Source organism: Charadrius vociferus, unplaced genomic scaffold (genome assembly GCF_000708025.1).
Source record: "Charadrius vociferus isolate BGI_N301 unplaced genomic scaffold, ASM70802v2 scaffold202, whole genome shotgun sequence".
NCBI classification, from domain to species: Eukaryota; Metazoa; Chordata; class Aves; order Charadriiformes; family Charadriidae; genus Charadrius; species Charadrius vociferus.
This window is the reverse complement of record NW_009647242.1, coordinates 1,833,472-1,854,000: the sequence shown is the minus strand read 5'-3', so window position 1 is coordinate 1,854,000 and position 20,529 is coordinate 1,833,472. Positions and strand designations below refer to the sequence as shown.

At 38.5% G+C, this 20,529-nt stretch overlaps 1 protein-coding gene across 1 annotated transcript in view; it reads right to left on the bottom strand.

Moving 5' to 3' along the window:
* Window positions 1-20,529, bottom strand: part of PTPRM (protein tyrosine phosphatase, receptor type, M) — a 379,063-nt gene that overhangs the window by 268,708 nt on the left and 89,826 nt on the right. Inside the window, exon 7 of the mRNA XM_009879983.1 lies at window positions 16,649-16,942. Coding sequence (XP_009878285.1) covers window positions 16,649-16,942 — 294 coding nt within the window. The remainder of the gene's footprint in view (window positions 1-16,648; window positions 16,943-20,529) is intronic.

The following is a 20,529-nucleotide window of genomic DNA, read 5'->3' as shown; positions in this document are numbered from 1 at the left end:
CCACAGATATATGCAAAAGAAAATGCTGGAAATCAGCAAAAAATGTGGGCCCAGGTTGGACTGGATTAATGAGCTTCAGCCAAAGCAAAAAGTTTAACTTTGGCCAAAGCAAAAGGACTCAAGAGTCTCCTGATCCTCCTCTAGACAGTTTCTATCTGAAATGAGCTTACTCCTTCCCCTCTTCCCTCCTCAATAGGAGACCGATTCCACATTCACGGCTGCTCACCCGAAAAAGTGGTTCTGCTTTTTGCCCATTTTGTTTCTCTGTATGAAGATTTAGGATATGATATGGCTGTAAAGAGTGTCAGCTTTTGCAAGTCTTCAGCCCTGAGCAGGTAAAGGCCTACTGACCCATGACAGCTTCTGTACCTTCCTGCAGGCTGTCTCGTTCTAGAGCAATCTAGAGCAATCAGCACAATTCAGCTTGTTTTTCACTGGAAAAAGGGATTCCAGTCATAATCTTGAATTTCTCATACCACTGCAACACCGTTGAAGCCTTCTTCCCTCTCCCAAATAGCAAAAATCGTAATTTTTGCAATCCATGGAAACTTAAAATTGTAAACAGGCAAAAATGATTTTACTTCTACATCATGTGCCCTGTACTTTTACTATAGCATGACAAAATTCTGATTTGAATTCATACTCAATTTTGTACTATACAAGACATAACTTCAAGTTCCTTTAAAATGAGTATATGAGTAGCATATATTAACATTTCATACAAAATAAAACCAAAGATATTCACTACTACTTTAAATTCTATTCAATATATTTTATTTTAGCCAGGCACCAACCACTGCATATTAAAGTGAAGAAACTAAAAATCTTCTGAATTCATTTGGTAACCTTAAATTTGGTGTTTTGCTTGAGAAACAGTGCAAGCAAGTATACACTTACAGACACCAGTGCACATACCTGTCATACATTTCGTTAACAGTCTCTTACCAACTGTTCATGTAACTTTGCCAAATATTAACAATTGAGACTGAAAAGACTACTCTTCTTCCTTCCTCAGGCTGGAAAATTTTAGCAAACATAGCTCAGCTTTTTCTGAGGATGAGCTTAAAATTAGTTTATCCAATGTTACACATCTTTCCACTATCATTTAATAGCTCTACCATCCCTTTAGGGACAGAAATAATCTTGTGCAAAAAATTAAGAAGAAAAAATTAATTGGTTACCTGTGCTCATAAAAACAAACCTAGATTTAGGAGTTGTAAATCTTAGAAATAAATAAGTCACCATTTACGTACGATCTAAGAACTTCATAAAGATTTGCTCCAATCAATTACTTGGCTGTACTAGATGTGCCCATTTTTGATCAAGGTACTAAGCTACCCCCTATGAAGAAATAATTAAATGTTTATGAGGATCTGTGATGTACTTATGTTCACAGAATTCTCTGAGGGCTACCTTTTTCTTCTTCATGCATCTTTAAGACATTGCAAAGGCAGAATATTGTGTTGCCCTGCCATTTCAGCATTTCAACTTGTCAAATCAACTAATATTAGACTCGAATTGTTACAGAAGACTTCTAGGGCCATGCCACTTAAAACTTCTCAATAACAGAAGACAGCTCAAAGCTTTTCATTTTAAGAAAAAAACTGAGTCACTGGAGAACTGTGCATCTACAAAGCTCCAAATGCAGAATAAAACCTTAAGATCTTATCTAATTGCAATTCATATTGTTCTACCAATCAAGGCATAAATCAGTTTGCAAAGATTAAAACCTGTGGTCTGAACAAAAAGAAAGAGACATATAAACCAGCCTCAGCAACTTGCAGGAAGCAGCTACTGCAAAGCATGAAAATGAATGCAGAACAGTACCTTTCTGACAGATTTTAAGTTATTAACACTGACAGCTTTCATAAGGAATGCTCCATAAGTCAAAAGACTAACAGTATAGTGGTAGTACACACAGAAGTAAATTATCACTTTGAATTTTAGTAGACAGTCTCTGAAAATTATCGTTATGAAAATAACCTGTTTTCAAGTCAGTTGTTTTAGGAACTCAGTACAATATTGTACATTAACAGCTTAGCAGAGATTGTGTCACTGTAACACAGAATAAAATAAATTAGCTTTGGAAGATTCATGCCAAACTACTCTGTGATGTTAATAGAGCAGAAATAGATTCACTGTTTTAACAGATTCATAGGTAAGCCGAAAGGCGTTTTTACTTAGTAAACAGTCCAACTTTTCTGTATATGTAAGAATCATATTTTGAGATCAATGGCATATGCACTTTGTTTAAATAACGAACAGATAGTATAGTAAGAGGAATCAGTCTACAATGTGTCTAATTAACAGTGGTAACAAAAGCACACAAAATACTTCTGTAAACATGGAGCTCGAGTGAGTTTATGGAAGAAGCATCACTCATCTGTTAGTTAATTGAGAGTGATTCTGATCTTTGCAGTTGCCTTTGAAAATCTGGAGCCAAAACTTTAAAAAATACTAATCTTTGCTGGAGCTCCCTTTGAAAGATTATGTAGAAATGAACAGGGTAGCCTCATAATGTGTTTATTAATTTTCTTTGAGACCCCAGTATGGGAAACCAAAGAGTCCATCTCAGTCAGTAATTGGAAAGTTTGAAAATCAGAGTATATTATCACTTTTTGCAGTAGAAACAACTCTGTTCAGGATTAAATAGAACCTTGATAAGATGGGCTTATAAAGATCCCACTTCTTCATGAACAGTCTTAGATATAGACTGAGACAAAGTTAATGTTAATAAAGAGAAAAACAGACTGAGAAGCCCTTTCTGCATAATATTACTCTGAATTACTGCAAGACTTGATTCAACCACAAGAATTTTTCACCTCCTTTTACAATAATTGAAATAAATAATGAAAGAATTTTTAGTTTCTTTTTAAAACAACTAACAATGCAATGCTGTTTGTCAGTGAAAGGTTTCTTCACAAAAGAAATGCTTTCATTGATTATCCTGAATTATAAATTATAGTTCTCTTATTCTTCCTTTTATAAATGAATACTCTTCACAATCTAGCCTTACATGTCAGACAAAAAAGATGAAACTTTTATAATGGAAATTTAATTATAGTACAATTTTTGCCAGTTGTCATTCCAAAGTCATCTATAATTATGCTCAGGTCATTAAAAGTTTTTTTTTTTTTTTTCATTTACTTGGCCAAACATGCCAGTTACCCATCAGGTCATCCTCTCAAATTCAACTCTGTACAACAGTAATTAAGTAAATTATTGAATATTTTCTGGTGATTTTTTTTTTAAGCTAATTGCAAACAAAACATCTGCAGAAACAGTCAAAACAAAGAGCAAATGACAGACAATTTGATTTTTGTTTCCAAAGAACATAAATTTTTAGAAATGAAAAGGCACTTCTGTGTGTCAAGAGTAAACACTTATTATTGCCTTTTTGCTTTACATGCATTTTCCCACACGTATAATATTAAAAGATAACAGTCCACTATAAACATCATTTTCTACTGCAAAATTTCTGGACCAAAACACCTTCAGAGAGCTTTTGGAAAGTTATGAATCATGAATTAATGGATAAAACTGAATTCTCCCTTTATCAAAAGAAAACCCTCTTTTCTCCTTATCAGGAACTGGATCAAGCTTAACAGAATGAATAAGCATGAACTAAATGCACAGATAGTTTTTAATATATTTAAAATAATAAAACGGGTGCTCAAAAGATAGTATATATTGAAAGACAGCTAAATGCAGACATCAGAAGCATAAATTTGAAAACACAATTGGTAAAAGTATTTTAGATGGTTGGTCATATTTCTCATTCTAAAAAAGACCATCCTATGGATGAAAGAACATGAGTACTGAAATGCAAGAGCCCTAAATCATTAACTTCACTGGCAGTCTTATTTTAATCTCCATTTTATTCTTTTAATACAGTACTTCAAGCTAATACTATGCGAAGCGTCTCCCAATTTTATTTCTTATTTTCTTTTAGATATTTAACTAAGTATTTGCTTGCTCAGTGTCTTCACAGTCAAATGTTTTATTTTCTTTGGGCCAGAATCCACCTAGCCATGTAGGTACAGAGCAGCAAAAAAGAATCTAGAGCAGCTTTCCTCCCTCAAACGTTCGTTGCCTATGAGTCTGGAAGAATCTCAGTTCCACAGGGATGCCCCTCCCTGCCGAAGCAACACACTCAGCGGTAATGACATGGATTACCAAACCAAACTATTCTTTTAAATCAATAGAAATGGAGGTATAGTACTCTTTGAACTGTCTCAATTTTATTTTTTCCGTAGTTGTAAACAGAAACGTGATGCAGACTTGCTGACCAGAAGAGATCCTTGGACAGCATTACCTGTTTACAGTACTGCAGGGACCTACCACCCTGAAGAGAAAGAGAGAAATGTTTTTCCTCCAAAGTCAGGATATTTCTTCATTGCTGCCCTGATTTCAGGTCTCAAACTAGACGCCTAGTCTGTAGTCTAGTCTATAAAGTTTTAATTGTATTTTATGGCAAAAGTAGTACCAGAAAAGCCAGAACTCACAGCACCAGATCTTCTTACAGGGAACCTTCAGGAGGTTGGACTCGATTCCGCATACAACAATTCTACGTTTGGAAACCAAACAGCTTTGCAAAGCCAAAATGCCTCCCAAGCACTGAGAAAAAATGGAACCACCCGAGTGGTGTCATTGTTCATTTTCCTTTGAAGTGAGGCAGAATCAATGCACCATTCATTCTGCAAACCTTTGATTTTACTTTTGGAAAGCAAGTTTTCTAAAAAAAGAAAACTAGAAGGTTCAAAACTTATGTATCTCACTGTTTCTACATAATACCTGGATGTTTCATGCTTCACAGATGCTCCAATAGAATTGTGTGGTTATGTGTTTTTACAACCAGCCAAAGCTGCTGAGCAAGACAGCACACGGTCTAACAGACTCAAACAAAAGGGTGAGCCTTAAAATACTAAAACAGAGGAGCATGCCTGTCTGTTCATCCATTTCCATCTCTCAATACCCTTTAAAACCATTGGCAAATTTCATGCAAATAACTTGTTTCAAATTTAAACGAATTTTACACAGTCCTGCCAGAACTTAATTCCAGAAGATGAGACAGAGCCAAACTAGTGCCCTCATTCAGGAGGCTCAGGGCAGACAAGCAGAAGACTAACATCAAATACTCCATTTGACAGCAGATTCCTGGTTAACTGGGCACTGCCCCTTGCCTTGCCGGTCTGTCATAAGGGAAAATGGGATTACCATCATAGGTGGAAATATTTAGTGGACAAATTTTTCAGAAATTAGGCTCCCATTGTTTATGGGACATCTTATTTTCCTGACTCCTAAAACAGATGGCTCAGAAGTTCACTCAACCATTTTTCTTGATTACAAAACCTGTTCTTTAGAGCCTAAATCTCCTTTGGTCATAGAGGTGATACATTCATACGTATATATGAAGGAGAACTACATACCTCTGGCTGCTATTTAAGCGTCACCTCCTCCAAGCTCAGGATCAGTGCATCCCAAAGAGCAAGAAATCAGGCAAGGGGAGAAGGAGACCTGCATGGCTGAGCAGGGACCTCCTGAAAAGGCTCAAGTGGAAGAAGAGAGTTTACAATAGGTGGAAGAAGGGGCTGACTGCTTGGGAGGAATACAAGAATGCTGTCAGGTTATGCAGGGAGGAAACAAGGAAAGCCAAGGCAGCCTTGGAATTGAACCTGGCGAAGGATGTCAAGGCCAACAGGAAGGGTTTCTTTAAGTATATAGGAGACAAAAGGAAAACTAGGGAAAATGTGGGCCCATTGTTGAATGAGACAGGTGCTGTGGTGACGGATGATGCAGAGAAGGCGGAGTTGCTAAATGCCTTCTTTGCTTCTGTCTTCACTGTTCGGGCCAGTCCTTGTGAGACCCCGACTTTGCAGGTAACAGAGAAAGTCTGGGGGAAACAAGACTATCCCTTGGTTGACAAGGAGCACGTTAAAGATCAGTTAGATAAATTGGATATACATAAATCCATGGGGCCTGATGGGATGCACCCTCGTGTGCTGAGGGAGCTGGGGGAAGTCATTGCTGGGCCTCTCTCCATTATCTTTGAAAGGTCCTGGAGGACAGGTGAGGTGCCTGAGGACTGGAGGATAGCCAATGTCACTCCAGTCTTCAAAAAGGGGAGGAAGGATGACCCGGGAAACTACAGGCCGGTCAGCCTCACCTCCATCCCTGGGAAGATGATGGAGCAGCTTGTTCTGGGAGTCATCTCAAAGCACCTGGATGAAAAGAAGATTATCAGAAGTAGTCAACATGGATTCACCAAGGGGAAGTCATGTCTGACTAATCTGATAGCCTTCTATGACAAAGTAACTAGATGGGTGGATGAGGGGAGGGCAGTGGATGTTGTCTACCTTGACTTTGGCAAGGCTTTCGACACTGTCTCCCACATCATCCTCACAGGAAAGCTTAGGAAGTGTGGCTTAGATGAATGGACGGTGAGGTGGATTGAGAACTGGCTGACAGATAGAGCTCAGAGGGTCGTGGTTAGTGGCGCAGAGTCTAGTTGGAGGTTAGTAACAAGTGGTGTCCCTCAGGGGTCAGTACTGGGCCCAGTTTTGTTCAACATATTCATCAATGATCTGGATGAAGGGATAGAGTGTACCATCAGCAAGTTTGCTGATGACACAAAACTGGGAGGAGTGGCTGACACGCCAGAAGGCTGTGCTGCCTTACAGCGTGACCTCGCCAGGCTGGAGAGTTGGGCAGAAAGAAACCTTATGAAGTTCAACAAGGGTAAGTGTAGGGTACTGCACCTGGGGAGGAATAACCCCATGCACCAGTACAGGTTGGGGGCTGACCTCCTGGAGAGCAGCTCTGTGGAGAGGGACCTGGGAGTCCTGGTGGCCAACAGGATGACCATGAGCCAGCAATGTGCCCTGGCGGCCAAGAAGGCGAATGGCATCCTGGGGTGCATCAAGAAGAGTGTGGCCAGCAGGTCGAGGGAGGTCATCCTCCCCCTCTACTCTGCCCTGGTGAGACCGCATCTGGAGGACTGTGTCCAGTTCTGGGCTCCCCAGTTCAAGAAAGACAGGGAACTGCTGGAGAGGGTCCAGCAAAGGGCAACAAAGATGATTAGGGGACTGGAGCACCTTTCTTATGAGGAAAGGCTGAGGGACTTGGGTCTCTTTAGTCTAGAGAAAAGAAGATTGAGGGGGGATCTTATTAATACATACAAATACTTAATGGGAGGATGCCAGGGGGATGGGAGTAGTCTTTTTTCAGTGGCGCCCAGTGATAGGACGAGGGGTAATGGGCATAAACTTGAACATAGGAAGTTCCATCTTAACATGAGAAGGAACTTCTTTACTTTGAGGGGAGTGGAGCACTGGAACAGGCTGCCCAGAGAGGTGGAGGAGTCTCCCACTCTGGAGACATTTAAAACCCGCCTGGACGCTGTCCTGTGTAACGTGCTGTAGGTGACCCTGCTCTGGCAGGAGGGGTGGACTAGATGATCTCCCGAGGTCCCTTCCAACCCTAACAATTCTGTGAATTCTGGGAATTCTGTGAGAACAGAACTGGATTGATGGAGATACGTGTGTGTGTGTGTGTGTGTGTATATACACACATCCACACTCTCAGGTACACATAATTAGTTATTCTTTTAGACATACAGTGAAGAAGTAAATATACTTTGGCCACTTCAAATGTATAAAAGATTTTGCTTTGGTTTTGGACTAAACCTTCCCCATTGACTAAGTCAGAGGAAAAGCCATCCTTTCCCATCTCGTTTGCTAATGTTTTTGCCAAAGGATCAGCATTACTGAAAATGAAGTGAAGTTTGCCTAGAACTGGAAGGCTGTATGGCATAACTGGATGTGAAAATTGGAATAATCAATGTGAAAATTGCCCTCAGAAGAGGGTAGAAAGTGCTCAGCAGAAAGTTGCTAAGGATAAATTTAAGGCACCTGTGGAACTTCACAGGGAAAGCATCTATACCCAAAGCATTCCTTGTTCTGTATTTCTAATTGCTTTTAATAATAGAGTACCAATGCATTTATTTAAATCTGCAGTGAGAATACCTTTGAAAAGAGAGATTCAAAGCATCCATGGAACAGTTTGTGTTCAATTTGTTCAGAACAGCATAATAATAAGGAATGCCCTATCAATATTTTTCACAAGTATACTGAATTTACCACTTCTATTGAAGGTGCTTATATACCAGTCTTTTGTTTATAACCAGTACACTCCCAACTTGCTGGGGTTTTTTTCATTCGATACTGAGAAATTCTTTCTGAGTTGAAGTTGGGTAAAATCATTTTTTGAGAGTGGGGTTTTTGAGCTTTTCCTACAATTAGTAAGAGACCACAAAAAAAAATCTGAAGATAGAGATATGTCATAGGAGAAATCATATTATCTACTTTTTCTCAAGGGTCATTATGTTTTCTTCACATTCCCTTTACCTGGTAGATGTGAAATTAATAATGTTGCCCCTCAGGTTTGCTATAAGATGGTGAAGGCTCATTTGTCTCAAAGAGCAGGTTAATTTCTTCCGTCTACAAATGTTTTGAAATGGAAATCTAATAACGTGAAGAACTAAGTCCCCATTTATATGTCTGCTTTTCACACATCCAAAGACAGACCTACCTAGCAGTTTCTTTTACAAACACTCAGTTTCCATCTCTATATAAATCCAGCTATAATTGTCAGCAAAGAATCCTAAATGTTTCTCCTTGTTATAATGAGGAGCTTCTAAAAACAAACTGATCTGACAGTCAGGTTTCATACTACGTATCCTTATCACCCCTAGAATCTGTCTATGTTCCTTCTACGCTCCAGCATATGCGCCAGAAAGAGTGCCAAGAGACTTAGATCTTCACAGGAGTTTTCCTGTCCTCTTCCTGCCCTTCCCATCAGGTGTTGGGGAGGAAAAATGAGACCTCTGGATGCTGTAACTAAGCAAAAAATATGTATTTAGGGACTTAGGAAGACACAAAAGTGCATGGACTAGTAATTTCTACATAACACCAGCTCGCTTGGTGGCTGATGTTAGGAAAAATGTTCGTGTGCACAAGCTAAGATTCACTGAACGGAGAACCGAGCTGCAATTTCCCCTTCAAAGGAAAGACACACTTGGGATGAAAAAGCAGATACCCTGATAATATTTTATTTTCTAAAAGAAAATGTTTACTTTCCTTATCATTGGCAACCATAAATCTGAAAAATTATGTGGTGGAACTCAAACTTTTGTTTATGATAAAGAGTCCTTCCATCACACCATACCTTGCTATTCATACAGCCCCAGGGAAGGACAGGAATACGGTGGAGAGATCATGATACATCCCTCCTGGTGAAAGCAGAGTCCAGCAGAATTTAACGGACACCATGGTGACAGCTCGTCTTCCCAGGGTTTGACAGAAGCTCATAAGCACAGAATGGTTGAGGTAGGAACGGTCTGGTCCATCCAGTCCAACCACCCCCTACCCAACCCTTGCTCAACCAGGGCCAACTAGAGCATGCTGCTCAGTACCATGTCCAGACAGCTTTTGAATATCTCCACGGCTCTTGCCTCACCTACCAAACCTTTTCATCACAGAGGGCTATCAAGTTCATCAAGCATGACTTCCCCTTTGTGAATCCATGCTGACTTCTCCTAATGACATTTTTGTCCTTTGTGTGCCTGGAAACGGTTTCCAAAATTGGTTGTTCCATCACCATCCCAGGGATTATGGGGAGACTGACTGGCCTGTAGTTCCCTGGGTATTCCTTCTTGTCCTTGAAGATAGGAACAGCATATGTTGCAGCTACATTCACTGCTGTTTACTGCATTTTTCTGCGTTCATGGGCTTAAGGGATTCCCAGAGGGGAATTTTAGACTGTGAGACAAAGAGGGGGAGAATTGGATTGAAAGACATTTTTATCGGAGGAATTTGAATTATTTTCTTTTTTTCTTTACCCAAAATCTCCAATAACACAAGGGAAGGCTGTTCTGTAAGACAGCATCAGAGAAATCAGCTCAGTAAGGAACAACCTGGGTGCTTGTTTCCAGAAAAGTGGCTGCCAAGGAAGAATTTTCATATAGCAGTCACAGCTGGACATCATTTGTGTTTTCAGTAGCACCCTTTCCAAAAAGATGCTTTTTTTTTTTTTCGTATGTTTCCTAATCAGACATAAGTGACAACTGACACAGAGACATGGACGTACATCCCACTAGGTAACAATTTCTTGGAATTCTACTAAAATTTATCAGCTTACCTTCTGCACATCCAAAAGCTGTGATCACCTGTTACATTGCAGAAAATCCAATATGAGCTTTTACCCTTATGAGAAAGTGGACCTTATATGGGAATGATTTCTGTACCAGAAAGGCATTAGGAGAAAGGATCATAGAGTAGGTATTCTTCATTTCAAATTTCTATTAAAATTGTAACTTACTTTCACAATAAAACCATACATAAAACGTAAGTTCACTGTGGACTTCCTGTTCTGATAAATCAATGCATTTTCCTACTAAAGTTTACTACAGTTTCAGGTTTGGAATGGCGACTTTAGAAATACCATTGAACTTTCCCATGGAAGAGAAAATGGTGCAATGTCTGCAACCCTCCTCCTCAGGGTTCAGGTGTCTGTGATCTGAGGTCTAGCTCTGATACAACACAGCTGCACGACCTTGGTTCAAACTTCTGAGAAAATTGCCAAGTTCTGAGAAAGAGCTGTAGAAAAGACCCTGCAGTATAGCTTCAAGTTGACATTTTCTTATGATCACAAAATTAAGTGATTTTAAGACTTCGTTATATGCCTGAAAAAGCCTAAACCTGTTCCCAGGCAGTCCCCCAAGGTATAGCAACAAGAAGGAAGAACTTAATTCCCAGTGACACAAAGATCCTTCCTCTTTTCTTGAGACAAAAAGGTCAAAAGATCCAAAGAAGCCTTCAAGGACAGAGAAAGGCAGCAGCCATTTCAACCTAGAGAAGTCCTTAGGAAGGAACTCATACTTCGTAATAGTGATATAGAATGGGGAAGGGCATGGAAATAAGCAGTAAGTACCACTGAGATTCAAGACAGGCTAGGGCATGAACATTGACAAAGGGAGAGACTAACTATAGAATTAATGACAATGAAGACGGGAGAGTGGAAAACGGGGAAGACCAACTGCAAAGATGATTGAGTATTCAGAATCTCATACATTAAGGGATGCAGACTGTCCATCTTGTAGGACCGGGCAAGTGCTTCATGTCATGGGGCAGGAGGGAAGTGGTGGCATAGAGTACTATCTGGAATACCTGAGCAAGTTGCATTTGCATGCAGGGTTCAAGACAGTTGCTAGCCCATATCACCTGCCTAAAGATACTTTTGTCTGTTGCAACCTGATGCAGTTAGAGAGTGTATGACAGCAAAGCACTGTATAATTTGCAGGGACTGTTTGAAATGGGGAGATGGGAAAGACAAAGAGTTTTATACTTTGGCTTTGGATCAGGCTACAATTTTCAACAGAGTGAACATATGTTGTCTATGTGAACACTGTATTTCAATACTATAGACCTTATATGCTTTTAAGTTATGCACCCCTTTTAGCAATGAAAAGGAGAAAACAGGGAACTTAGGTAACATTCCCAAGTAAAATTGGGGTTGTTGCTCTGGTCCACATCTGATCATTTTCAGGATCTGGCAACAGGGGATGAGGTCTTAATCGATCAGAGAGAAGAGGATGCTCATTCCATCAGTGAGCACTTTGGCACATGTAGATTTTTTTCACAATGCCAGTGGATGCCAGCGGGCAGCACAGAACTAGTGAAGTAATTTTGACACCTTGGAAATTACCCAGCTGAAGCCAAAGCAGTGAGCAAAAAGAATAAAATTAAAAAGAACAATCTTTAATAGGAGGGATTTAAGGAGTTCCTCTGCTCTGTTCTTCCAGATTGTAACAAGTCTTCTAGGAGTAACAAACGGTTTACAACTAACCTGCAGCAGTGATTCAAGAGCTCAGTTGTACTAGGAGTAACGGCTTTCCTCCTGACAAGTTCAGGTGATGGGGTAGAAGAGACAGCAAAATGAACTATGTTAATTAAAACGTTTCTGATACTTCCTCGTATGAGGAATGTGTGAACTCTCTGCCTGCAAAATTATTGGTTAAATTGACAGCGATTGTTTTTGCAAGTACTCCAGGGCATTAATTGTGTCTTACCACAGAGAAGTAGAGTTCTGACTGTTAAAAAAAACCCCACAACTTGGGGATAGTCCATCAGGAGTTTTTTTCATGGCAGAATTTTTATTTATTTTTTTCCTTTCTAAAATTCCAATAGAATTTTCTGGTTATGGAAAGGAAAAGAAGGCAGTTTTCCAGGATTATTCCAAATGTCAAAAAAGAAACATGATGAGAAAAAGGCAACAATTTTCCCTAGAAGGCCTTAAAAATCCCCTCCCTTAGCAGGACAGAGGATTTTATTTTACTTTTTCTTCCTAAGGTAGCTGTGTCATGGTTTCAGCTGGGATGGAGTTAACTTTCTTGCTAACAGCTGGTTAAATCACGACAATCTGTTCATCAGAGATTTAAGAAACATTATTTAGAAATAAAGTTTCATAATAGAGAGGCCATAGCAAAAAAAAATTTGCAGTAGCTCACTTAGCAGTTCCAGATCGTCCAGGAGACTGTTTTAACCGGGGCACTACCTCACCATCGGAGTGAAGGGACACATACTGAATTGAGATTTGTATCATGCAATGCATGTCAAAGACAAAACACATTGCAAAGCACTGAAACAAATAATTCCACCCACAGAAATACTGATATGGATAAGAGGAAACTACAAAATATAGTCTACCTTACTAATCCTTCAACATTCCTACTTAGATTTTACTATGGACAGTTCCACCGGTTTTGGGTCAGATTTAGACAACATTTGATTTTGGACTTTTTCAGGCACCAAAGGATTCTTAATCTACTTCAGTGACGGATAACAGTTTTTTTTTTTATAACTACTGACTTATTATATCCCATATGGCAGAGCCACCGTTGGTTCTGTGCTTACATACAAGATTTCTTTGGTTCAAATACTTGTGCAGCTATTTTGCTGCTAGCAATGGTGGGGCGAGTGAGGTCTCTATAGCAGTGGTTGGCATTGCGAACCTGACACTGACCGAATAGTCTTATTTCTCAGATAACGGTGTCTGAAGCGTGAAGGATTCTGACATCCTGCCTCTAAATAACTCTAATTGTGGGTGACTACTCTGGAATTCTTATTTTACAACTGTACCAGAGTGAAAATGTACATCAGAGTAATTTGAGATATACTGTATGGAAACTGATATACTGATAATGGAAATGTTCTGTCATGTATCTCCTGATGAATTTTCTTCCCATGTACATCAGAGTAATTTGAGATATACTGAATTTTCTTCCCAACTCCCTCAACCTCCCTTTTATTTTAAATGGCAGCACGATTCCAGGTTCCTAGCACCATATGAGACAGCTGTGAGAAGAGGGAGCTTTGAGCACAGCAACTGGTGTCAAATTCCAGAGAACCTGAGGAGGCCTTGATTTCAGACCTTGAAATGAGAAAACCCCTTTTTTCTAAGTCTGAGTCAACTGTGGTTCACAATGGCCAAAATTCACTAAACCCCTCTTTTTCAAACCTGCACTCCATGTTCTAGGTTAAATCTAATGCAGACCTGAATGTAATTCCTTGGCCTTCCTGAACACTACACTGAAAGAGCACTTTCATTTATATTGCACATATTTCATCAAAAGGAACCAAAGCACTTTAGAAAGTATGTAACTGCTCCACTGAGGGTGATGCAGCTGAGTCTGGGGAGATCTTTTTTCCTTTGCATTCTAATTATAGATGCTTTTATTTACTAAAGTTACAGATAGGACTTGTCTATTACCAGCCTCTGAAATCTTACTTTGCTAAAATGAAAACATATTTCAAATGCTTTGGAGAACTATTAAGATTATTGAACGTCTAGCATACTGCTTCAAGTCTCTGAGTGGTTCACTAGACCCCTAGGGAACAGGCAAGCAGCATACAATTATCACTGTAATTAAAAAGGTGCAATGACTCTTCTCTTAAAGACTCCTGGTTTATTAATTCTACGGTATGCTTTGGAGACTGGCATTATTTTACTCCTACCCAGCTTAATTATACCGTCATTAGTTTATCAGCATCTCTTTTTAAGCCCTTGGGCCAGTTATTAGCATGTCACTTGCTAACAGTTAACCAATAACCACTACACCTTCAAAGCAGGATCTTCTGCTATAAAAGAGCCAATTTGTAGAGACAGATTTAATATCATCATTCAATTTAAATTTTTCAGTCAGCCATCACTTTCTGCTTTTAATTTAAGAGGGTTACTGTTTAGCTTAATGAAAACACAAATAATGTTGATGTATTACAAGATGTTACCAGGTAATAAAATACTTCCAGTGCATAGCGGTTTATGAGACTGAATGCACATTTTAATACTCAACAGCATGCACCACTGGAAAGACCAGAAAGCGTATGATGTTCTTAACTATAACTAATATTCTAGATTTCTCTCTCTACCGGGTCTGGCTGGGATGGAGTTAATTTCCATCTTGGCAGCCTGTATGGTGCTCAGTTTTGGATTTGTGACTAAAACAAGGTTGATAACACACCAATCTTTTGAACTTTGCTGAGCAGTGCTTGCACAGCCTCGAGGCTTTCTCTTTTTCCCACTCTGTCCCCCCAGCAAGTAGACTAGAGGTGGAGAAAAGGCACAGTGGGGGACACAGTAGGGACAGCTAACTCCACCTGACCAAAGGGATATTCCATACTATATGATGTCACTGCCAGCAATCAAAGCTCAAGGAAAGGAGGAGGAAGGGGGGATATTCACTGTTATGGTACTTATCTTCTCAAGTAACCACTATGTGTGCTGAGGCGCTACTTCCCAGGATGTGGCTCGACATCTGCGCGCCGATGTGAAATAGTGAATAAATTTCTTATTTCGCTTGACGTGTGAGCGCAGCTTTTGCTTCACCTATTAAACTATCTTCATCTCAACCCATGAGTCTTCTTGCCTTTCATCTATTTTCTCCCTGTCCCGTGGCAGAGGTGACTGAATAACAGCTGTGTAGGTACTTGGCTGCTGGCTGGTGTCAACCCACCACACTCTCTAACCCTTCAGGACACACAGGCTCACTTACACAGCACCCAATGTTACCTTACCTAACCATATAAGCAGATGATCAAACTGTGAGAAAAAGTGGTTTAATTTTAATATAACTGAAGTACTTGTGTATTAAATACATACTTACTTTGTCTAGACAGATAATTTTACATTACTATGAATGGCACAGTGACCCAAAAACCCTCCTGAAGGGAACTCAAATTAATTTTTATGCCTCACTTTTGACTAAGCTGAAGTTATCTTCGTCTAGTAAAGAAAATCTTATAAATACTAAATACTTAACTATTACTATAACTTAACTGTACTGATATTTTTCATTAAATACTTCTTTCCAGTAATGAGAGGAAGAAAAAAACCATGAAGAATACCAAAGAGTTAGTACTTGTATAAGCTTGCATATTCAAAACATAACACTGGGATTCTGAGAGCAACTATATTTCATTCTGTTTGACATCACACCAATCAGTTCAACTGAAATGCCATTTAGCCACTGACAGGTGGCCAGGTGACTTTACAAAAAGTAACTTTATTTTCATATGCAATGGAAATACATAATTATTGCCGTTGAAATATGTAATTTTTCCTATTAAAAAGACAAATAACATCAAGCCATTATTTAAAAGACTTGGATTGATAAGCTAATATCATTTGCTTAGTGCCATTTCTTCTAGGTACACTTCTGCCTATCTTCCACAAACTTTACAACAGCAGAAAGAATATGTGAAATATTTCAGGAAAATACTAATGACAAAAAAAAAAAATCCAGGTCACAGTATACTCTATTATTTCCTAAGCAACTGAATCCCAAATTAATATCACTGCCACTCTTCCTGAAATTAACTGTACAATTGCCTTTGTATAGTAGGTCTGCTTTGTATCTTTTTACAGTCAGAGGTCAGCACTATTAATTATAACATCCAAACCAGGAGCCAAGACTGCTACACAGCACCACAAATCACGCTATCTCATTTAATGAAAAGACATGTTATCAGTCACCCAAGAAAGCAGTCCTTTGCTAAACCCCATCCACTGAGACTTAACAGGGCATACTTTTGCTGTTACACAGCACCGTTTCTACTTTATCTACAATATACCCGAGATTGAAAAAAACAAAAAAGAAACTTCATCCAAAACAAACAATGTTCTTATCAAGCTTGGGATACTAGCCAAAAAAAACAGAAATAAAAAAAAGAAATAGAAAAAGGGATGAACTAACCTGACAACCAAACATACACTGGCAAGAGAGGGGTGTAATGAAATGGAGAGAGCTCAGTGCATACCTGATAGTAAAAAACGGTTTGTTTATACAGCACTCCACACTGACCACTTTAAGGCATGCAAAGGTATGATTTCATCTACAATCTACAGTGGCACTGAAGGTTGGTTTCAAGGTCATCGTAGCTGGAAAATGCTAATAGCTTATACTTAAGCGCACTCAAGTCTTAATTCTTGCAACCCGCTGGTTTAACGTAGACAGTTGAAACTGCTAGTTGAAACTTACGTTTTCAACCCTAGAAAGATGCTTATAATTTTCCAATTACTTTTGAGTACTCACCAGCACATTTTGTTCTTGTTCTGAGAGCTGGGCCAGGAGATCCGGTTCCTCCTTCACCTGGTCTTGTAAGCAATACACTGATTTCATACTCTGTGTCAGGATCCAGGTGCCCAATCTTATAGCTTGTGGAGTCCACAGGTTGTATGTCATACCAGCTTCCACTTGAAGTTCGATACTCAACTTCCCTTTGAATAATGGGTCCGTCCCCATTGATGGAATTGGCATTCAACTGTATCCACAGGTAAGTTGCACCAACTGAAGACAGCTGGGGTGGAGCAATGGGAACTGGTGGCTCTGAAGCACAGTAAGTTACAAAGAGCAGCAATCAGTATACTGGCATTTTTTCTGCTTCTAAAACATTCAAACAAACAACGGAGTTTGGACTATATTAGAGCTGAAGATTGCATAAATAAATGGATATGAAGAAATCATCACTACAGATTAACTTATTGCCAATAAACTGCAACATGCAAACCTTTGCTTATGCACTTGTTGATTTTAACATGAAGCTTTTGTTTTACACCAGGTAACTTCAAACCAGGCACAACTGCAATTCAATTCACTAGGCATTACATGGCAACTTTTAACTTCCAATTTAAAAAGAAAGATGACCTCAGGTTTTCTTATCAAAATACAGTTCTTACTGGATGTAAATATAAATCTTACTCAAACTAACATTTGAAAGCTAAGATTGATATCGTAGTCTATTCTTAAACATAGCCAGAACAGTGATTTCTGCGTGAAAATGAAACGAATTTTTTATTCATTATTTCTCATGGACTGTACTACTCAGCCTTCAGATTTTCAGACTTCCATGTAAGCGGAATAAATAGAGTATTTTTTCAAGTCCTATATCCTTGTTAAGGAGAAAGAGCTTCTAAATGAGAGCTGGGGGAATTCTTGCGCCTTTACTATGACTCTGACTCTATTTCATGTAATGGCTTATTTTCACTAACTACCTCATAGAAGCAGTACTTTGTCTCACAGAGCAAGCATGTGTGTGATCTCCTGATAGTTTGCATTCTAAAGATTTTAAAAGTGAGACAAATTTTAAACCCACTTGTATTTATCACACGACGGACATCTCATTTTGAATCAGACTTTAAAAAAAAAAAATTGCAGACATTATCTCTTTTTGAAGGTAAATAACAATTTATTTTTTTTTTCCTATAGATTGACCAGGAAATTACTCTGTTGTTTCCTGCATCATATCTGCATAAAATTCACCTTCCTGTTGGTCAAATATATTCACACAGAATGAAACCAGGCCATTGTAATAAGGCAGTGTTTGATCCAATATTCTTAAAATATCTATCAGCAAACACTGCCACCTTCTTAAGGCTCCACGGAATACATAATGAACATAGAACATCTGTCTTCCCTAAGCTGTAGATTCAGATTTATCCTCTTCTGCTAACCATTTTCCAACGTGTTGAGATATAGGTAGGCAAACAGAAAAGAAATTGAATTTATATATTTCATGATTTTCTCAAGGACTTCAAAGTCAGAGTTAAAGCAAAGAACATAAAAGAATGAAGCACAAGGGAGAAAGGAACTCTGAAAATAAGTATGAATATTTCCTGAGAAATAGCAGGATTCCTATTTTAACAAACGTGTAATTATCCTACGTTATGCTACCTTTTTTCATTTAGAGAAAGAGTAGTCAACTCACAGAGCACTAAGTACACTGAAGATTAGCTGTGCCTCAGATAGACAGTGTTCCTAATTAGCACTGTACACTTGTACATAAGCTTCAATCTGTGCAATCTGTTAGTAATTGCTGAAATATGACACCACAAAACAGCAAACATACGCATTGGCATTATATATTTTCATCTTAACAAAACCAATTGATTACTATCACGAAGAACATGATACAGTAGGCAACAATCCAGAATGTCTCCAAAGATGTCTGGTAATTATTACTGATTGCAACAGACATAAAAATAGCTTAATATATTGTGGTAGATTCCAGAACATTGTTTACATTTTCAAATCACTAGGGAAAACACTGTTACAATGTCAGTAGCAATACACGGCAAACCGATGTCATCTTTCAGTTAGACACATACTGCAGTTTTATTGAAATTATTGTTCCTGAAGTATATAAACTATGGTTTCATACAGCAACAGCATGTCTGGAAACAGTTCTGACTTGACTCAAAATGATTTAGCATCAATTTAAATCATTAGGCTGTTTTGTGAACCAAGACATGAAATGGAACTTTTATAGAGCATCCTAAGGCATTTACTTAGCCATGCTGAAAGAACAGTTAATTACTTTCAAGTTTCAAATGCTACCAAAGGCTGTTGAAGTGCCATTCAAAATGCGAACTCAGGAGTTAGGTCACTAAGGTCAGTGGTTACACCAATTCATTCCAAGTATTACAAGTACTTGAAATAGACAGTATTTTATTGTCTTTTTATCCCTCGGGGCATATTTTTCAATCCTTTGTGACCAAAGTGCAAAAGGTTAATGCAAGCTGCATGATTTCAGCAAAGCCTGCATATACTGCAGTTTAATACTAGTAATGTAGTTGAATACTAAAAGTACTCTTCTTACCAGAGATCGAGGTTACATAAAATGAACCTTTCATTACAAATATGATGCTCATTATTAAGTGACTGGTTAAAAACATGAGACCAGGAGTTAAGCAGACACTTTAATACAGTGTACTACCAAATATAAGGAGCCCATTTCATGACTAAGGTATGAAAGCTGTTCTTCTTACTTATTCGTTTATTCCTCCTTTAGGCAAAATGATTTACATTTTTTAGGATAGTGAGGAGTTTGAATCACTTCATCAGGTAAGTGCCAGACTGCAACACCATCTTTCACTAAAAGCAGTTTTACTGGTGGCCAATGGGGTAGTTTCATATAAATACCACGTAAATTATTTTCCGATTAATACCTTTATGAAAATGGTACCATAGACCTGTGATTTTACAGCTGTATACTATTCAAGTAGGGAACTTCAGCTGATTGCAGAAACAAGTTTGTAGCAGTGGCTATTTAGTATGAGATGGTTTAGCTTAAAGAGGAGTTCTTCCTTGTAGATCTCTCTTGAAACAGAAGTAAACAAAGCTATTCAGTAGTGATCTTTAAAGACAGGCTCAGTATCTCAGTATCTTTTAAGATAGGCTTTTAAAACAGCATATTAACTCAAAAAAAAGAAGGTAAGTTTATCCATCATTTCAAATTTAATGCTTTCTAGACTTTGGACAGACAGCTGACCTCTTCTTGAATTTTGTAACAAATGGCAATGGGCACAATACCCAATGGAAAGAAAACAGTGGCCACCTTACAAAACCAGAGGTCTGCAGATGACAGAAAGCTTTAGGCAGATGCTCTAATGTCACCCTATGTAAATGAATCATTTACAGTAAGTATGAGAAAAAGACAAAGCCTTTATGAGGCATCCCCCTTCTCTTATGCAGACAATAAAAGCAAATTTAGCCATAAATGCACATGAACCATTTATTCTTATGTGCTTCTGTATTAACTGGAAACATACTTGAAACAGCAAGTCCTTTATTTACACTGCTTTGTGTTTTAAAAGATACAGAATTTCCAAACATTTTCTACAAGACTCTAACATCTTTATGTTTTGCAGTTCTTTTAAAATTTAAATAGGGAGGGGAAAGGATTCACACAGATATGCCAGTGGAGTTAAGACAGATGTCTGAGATTTAAGTGAGTTATAGAACACAAAAAATAGACACTTCTTCTCTGTCACTCAGAACAGCTAACTTGAAAAATGAAACAATCTATTTCAATAGTAACAACAATATTTTTTTATTTTTCTTTTGAGGTGAGAGACTGAGAGAATGGAGCCATGCTACATTTGTGGAGGAACAAGGAAGAAACATTCATGCTTCAA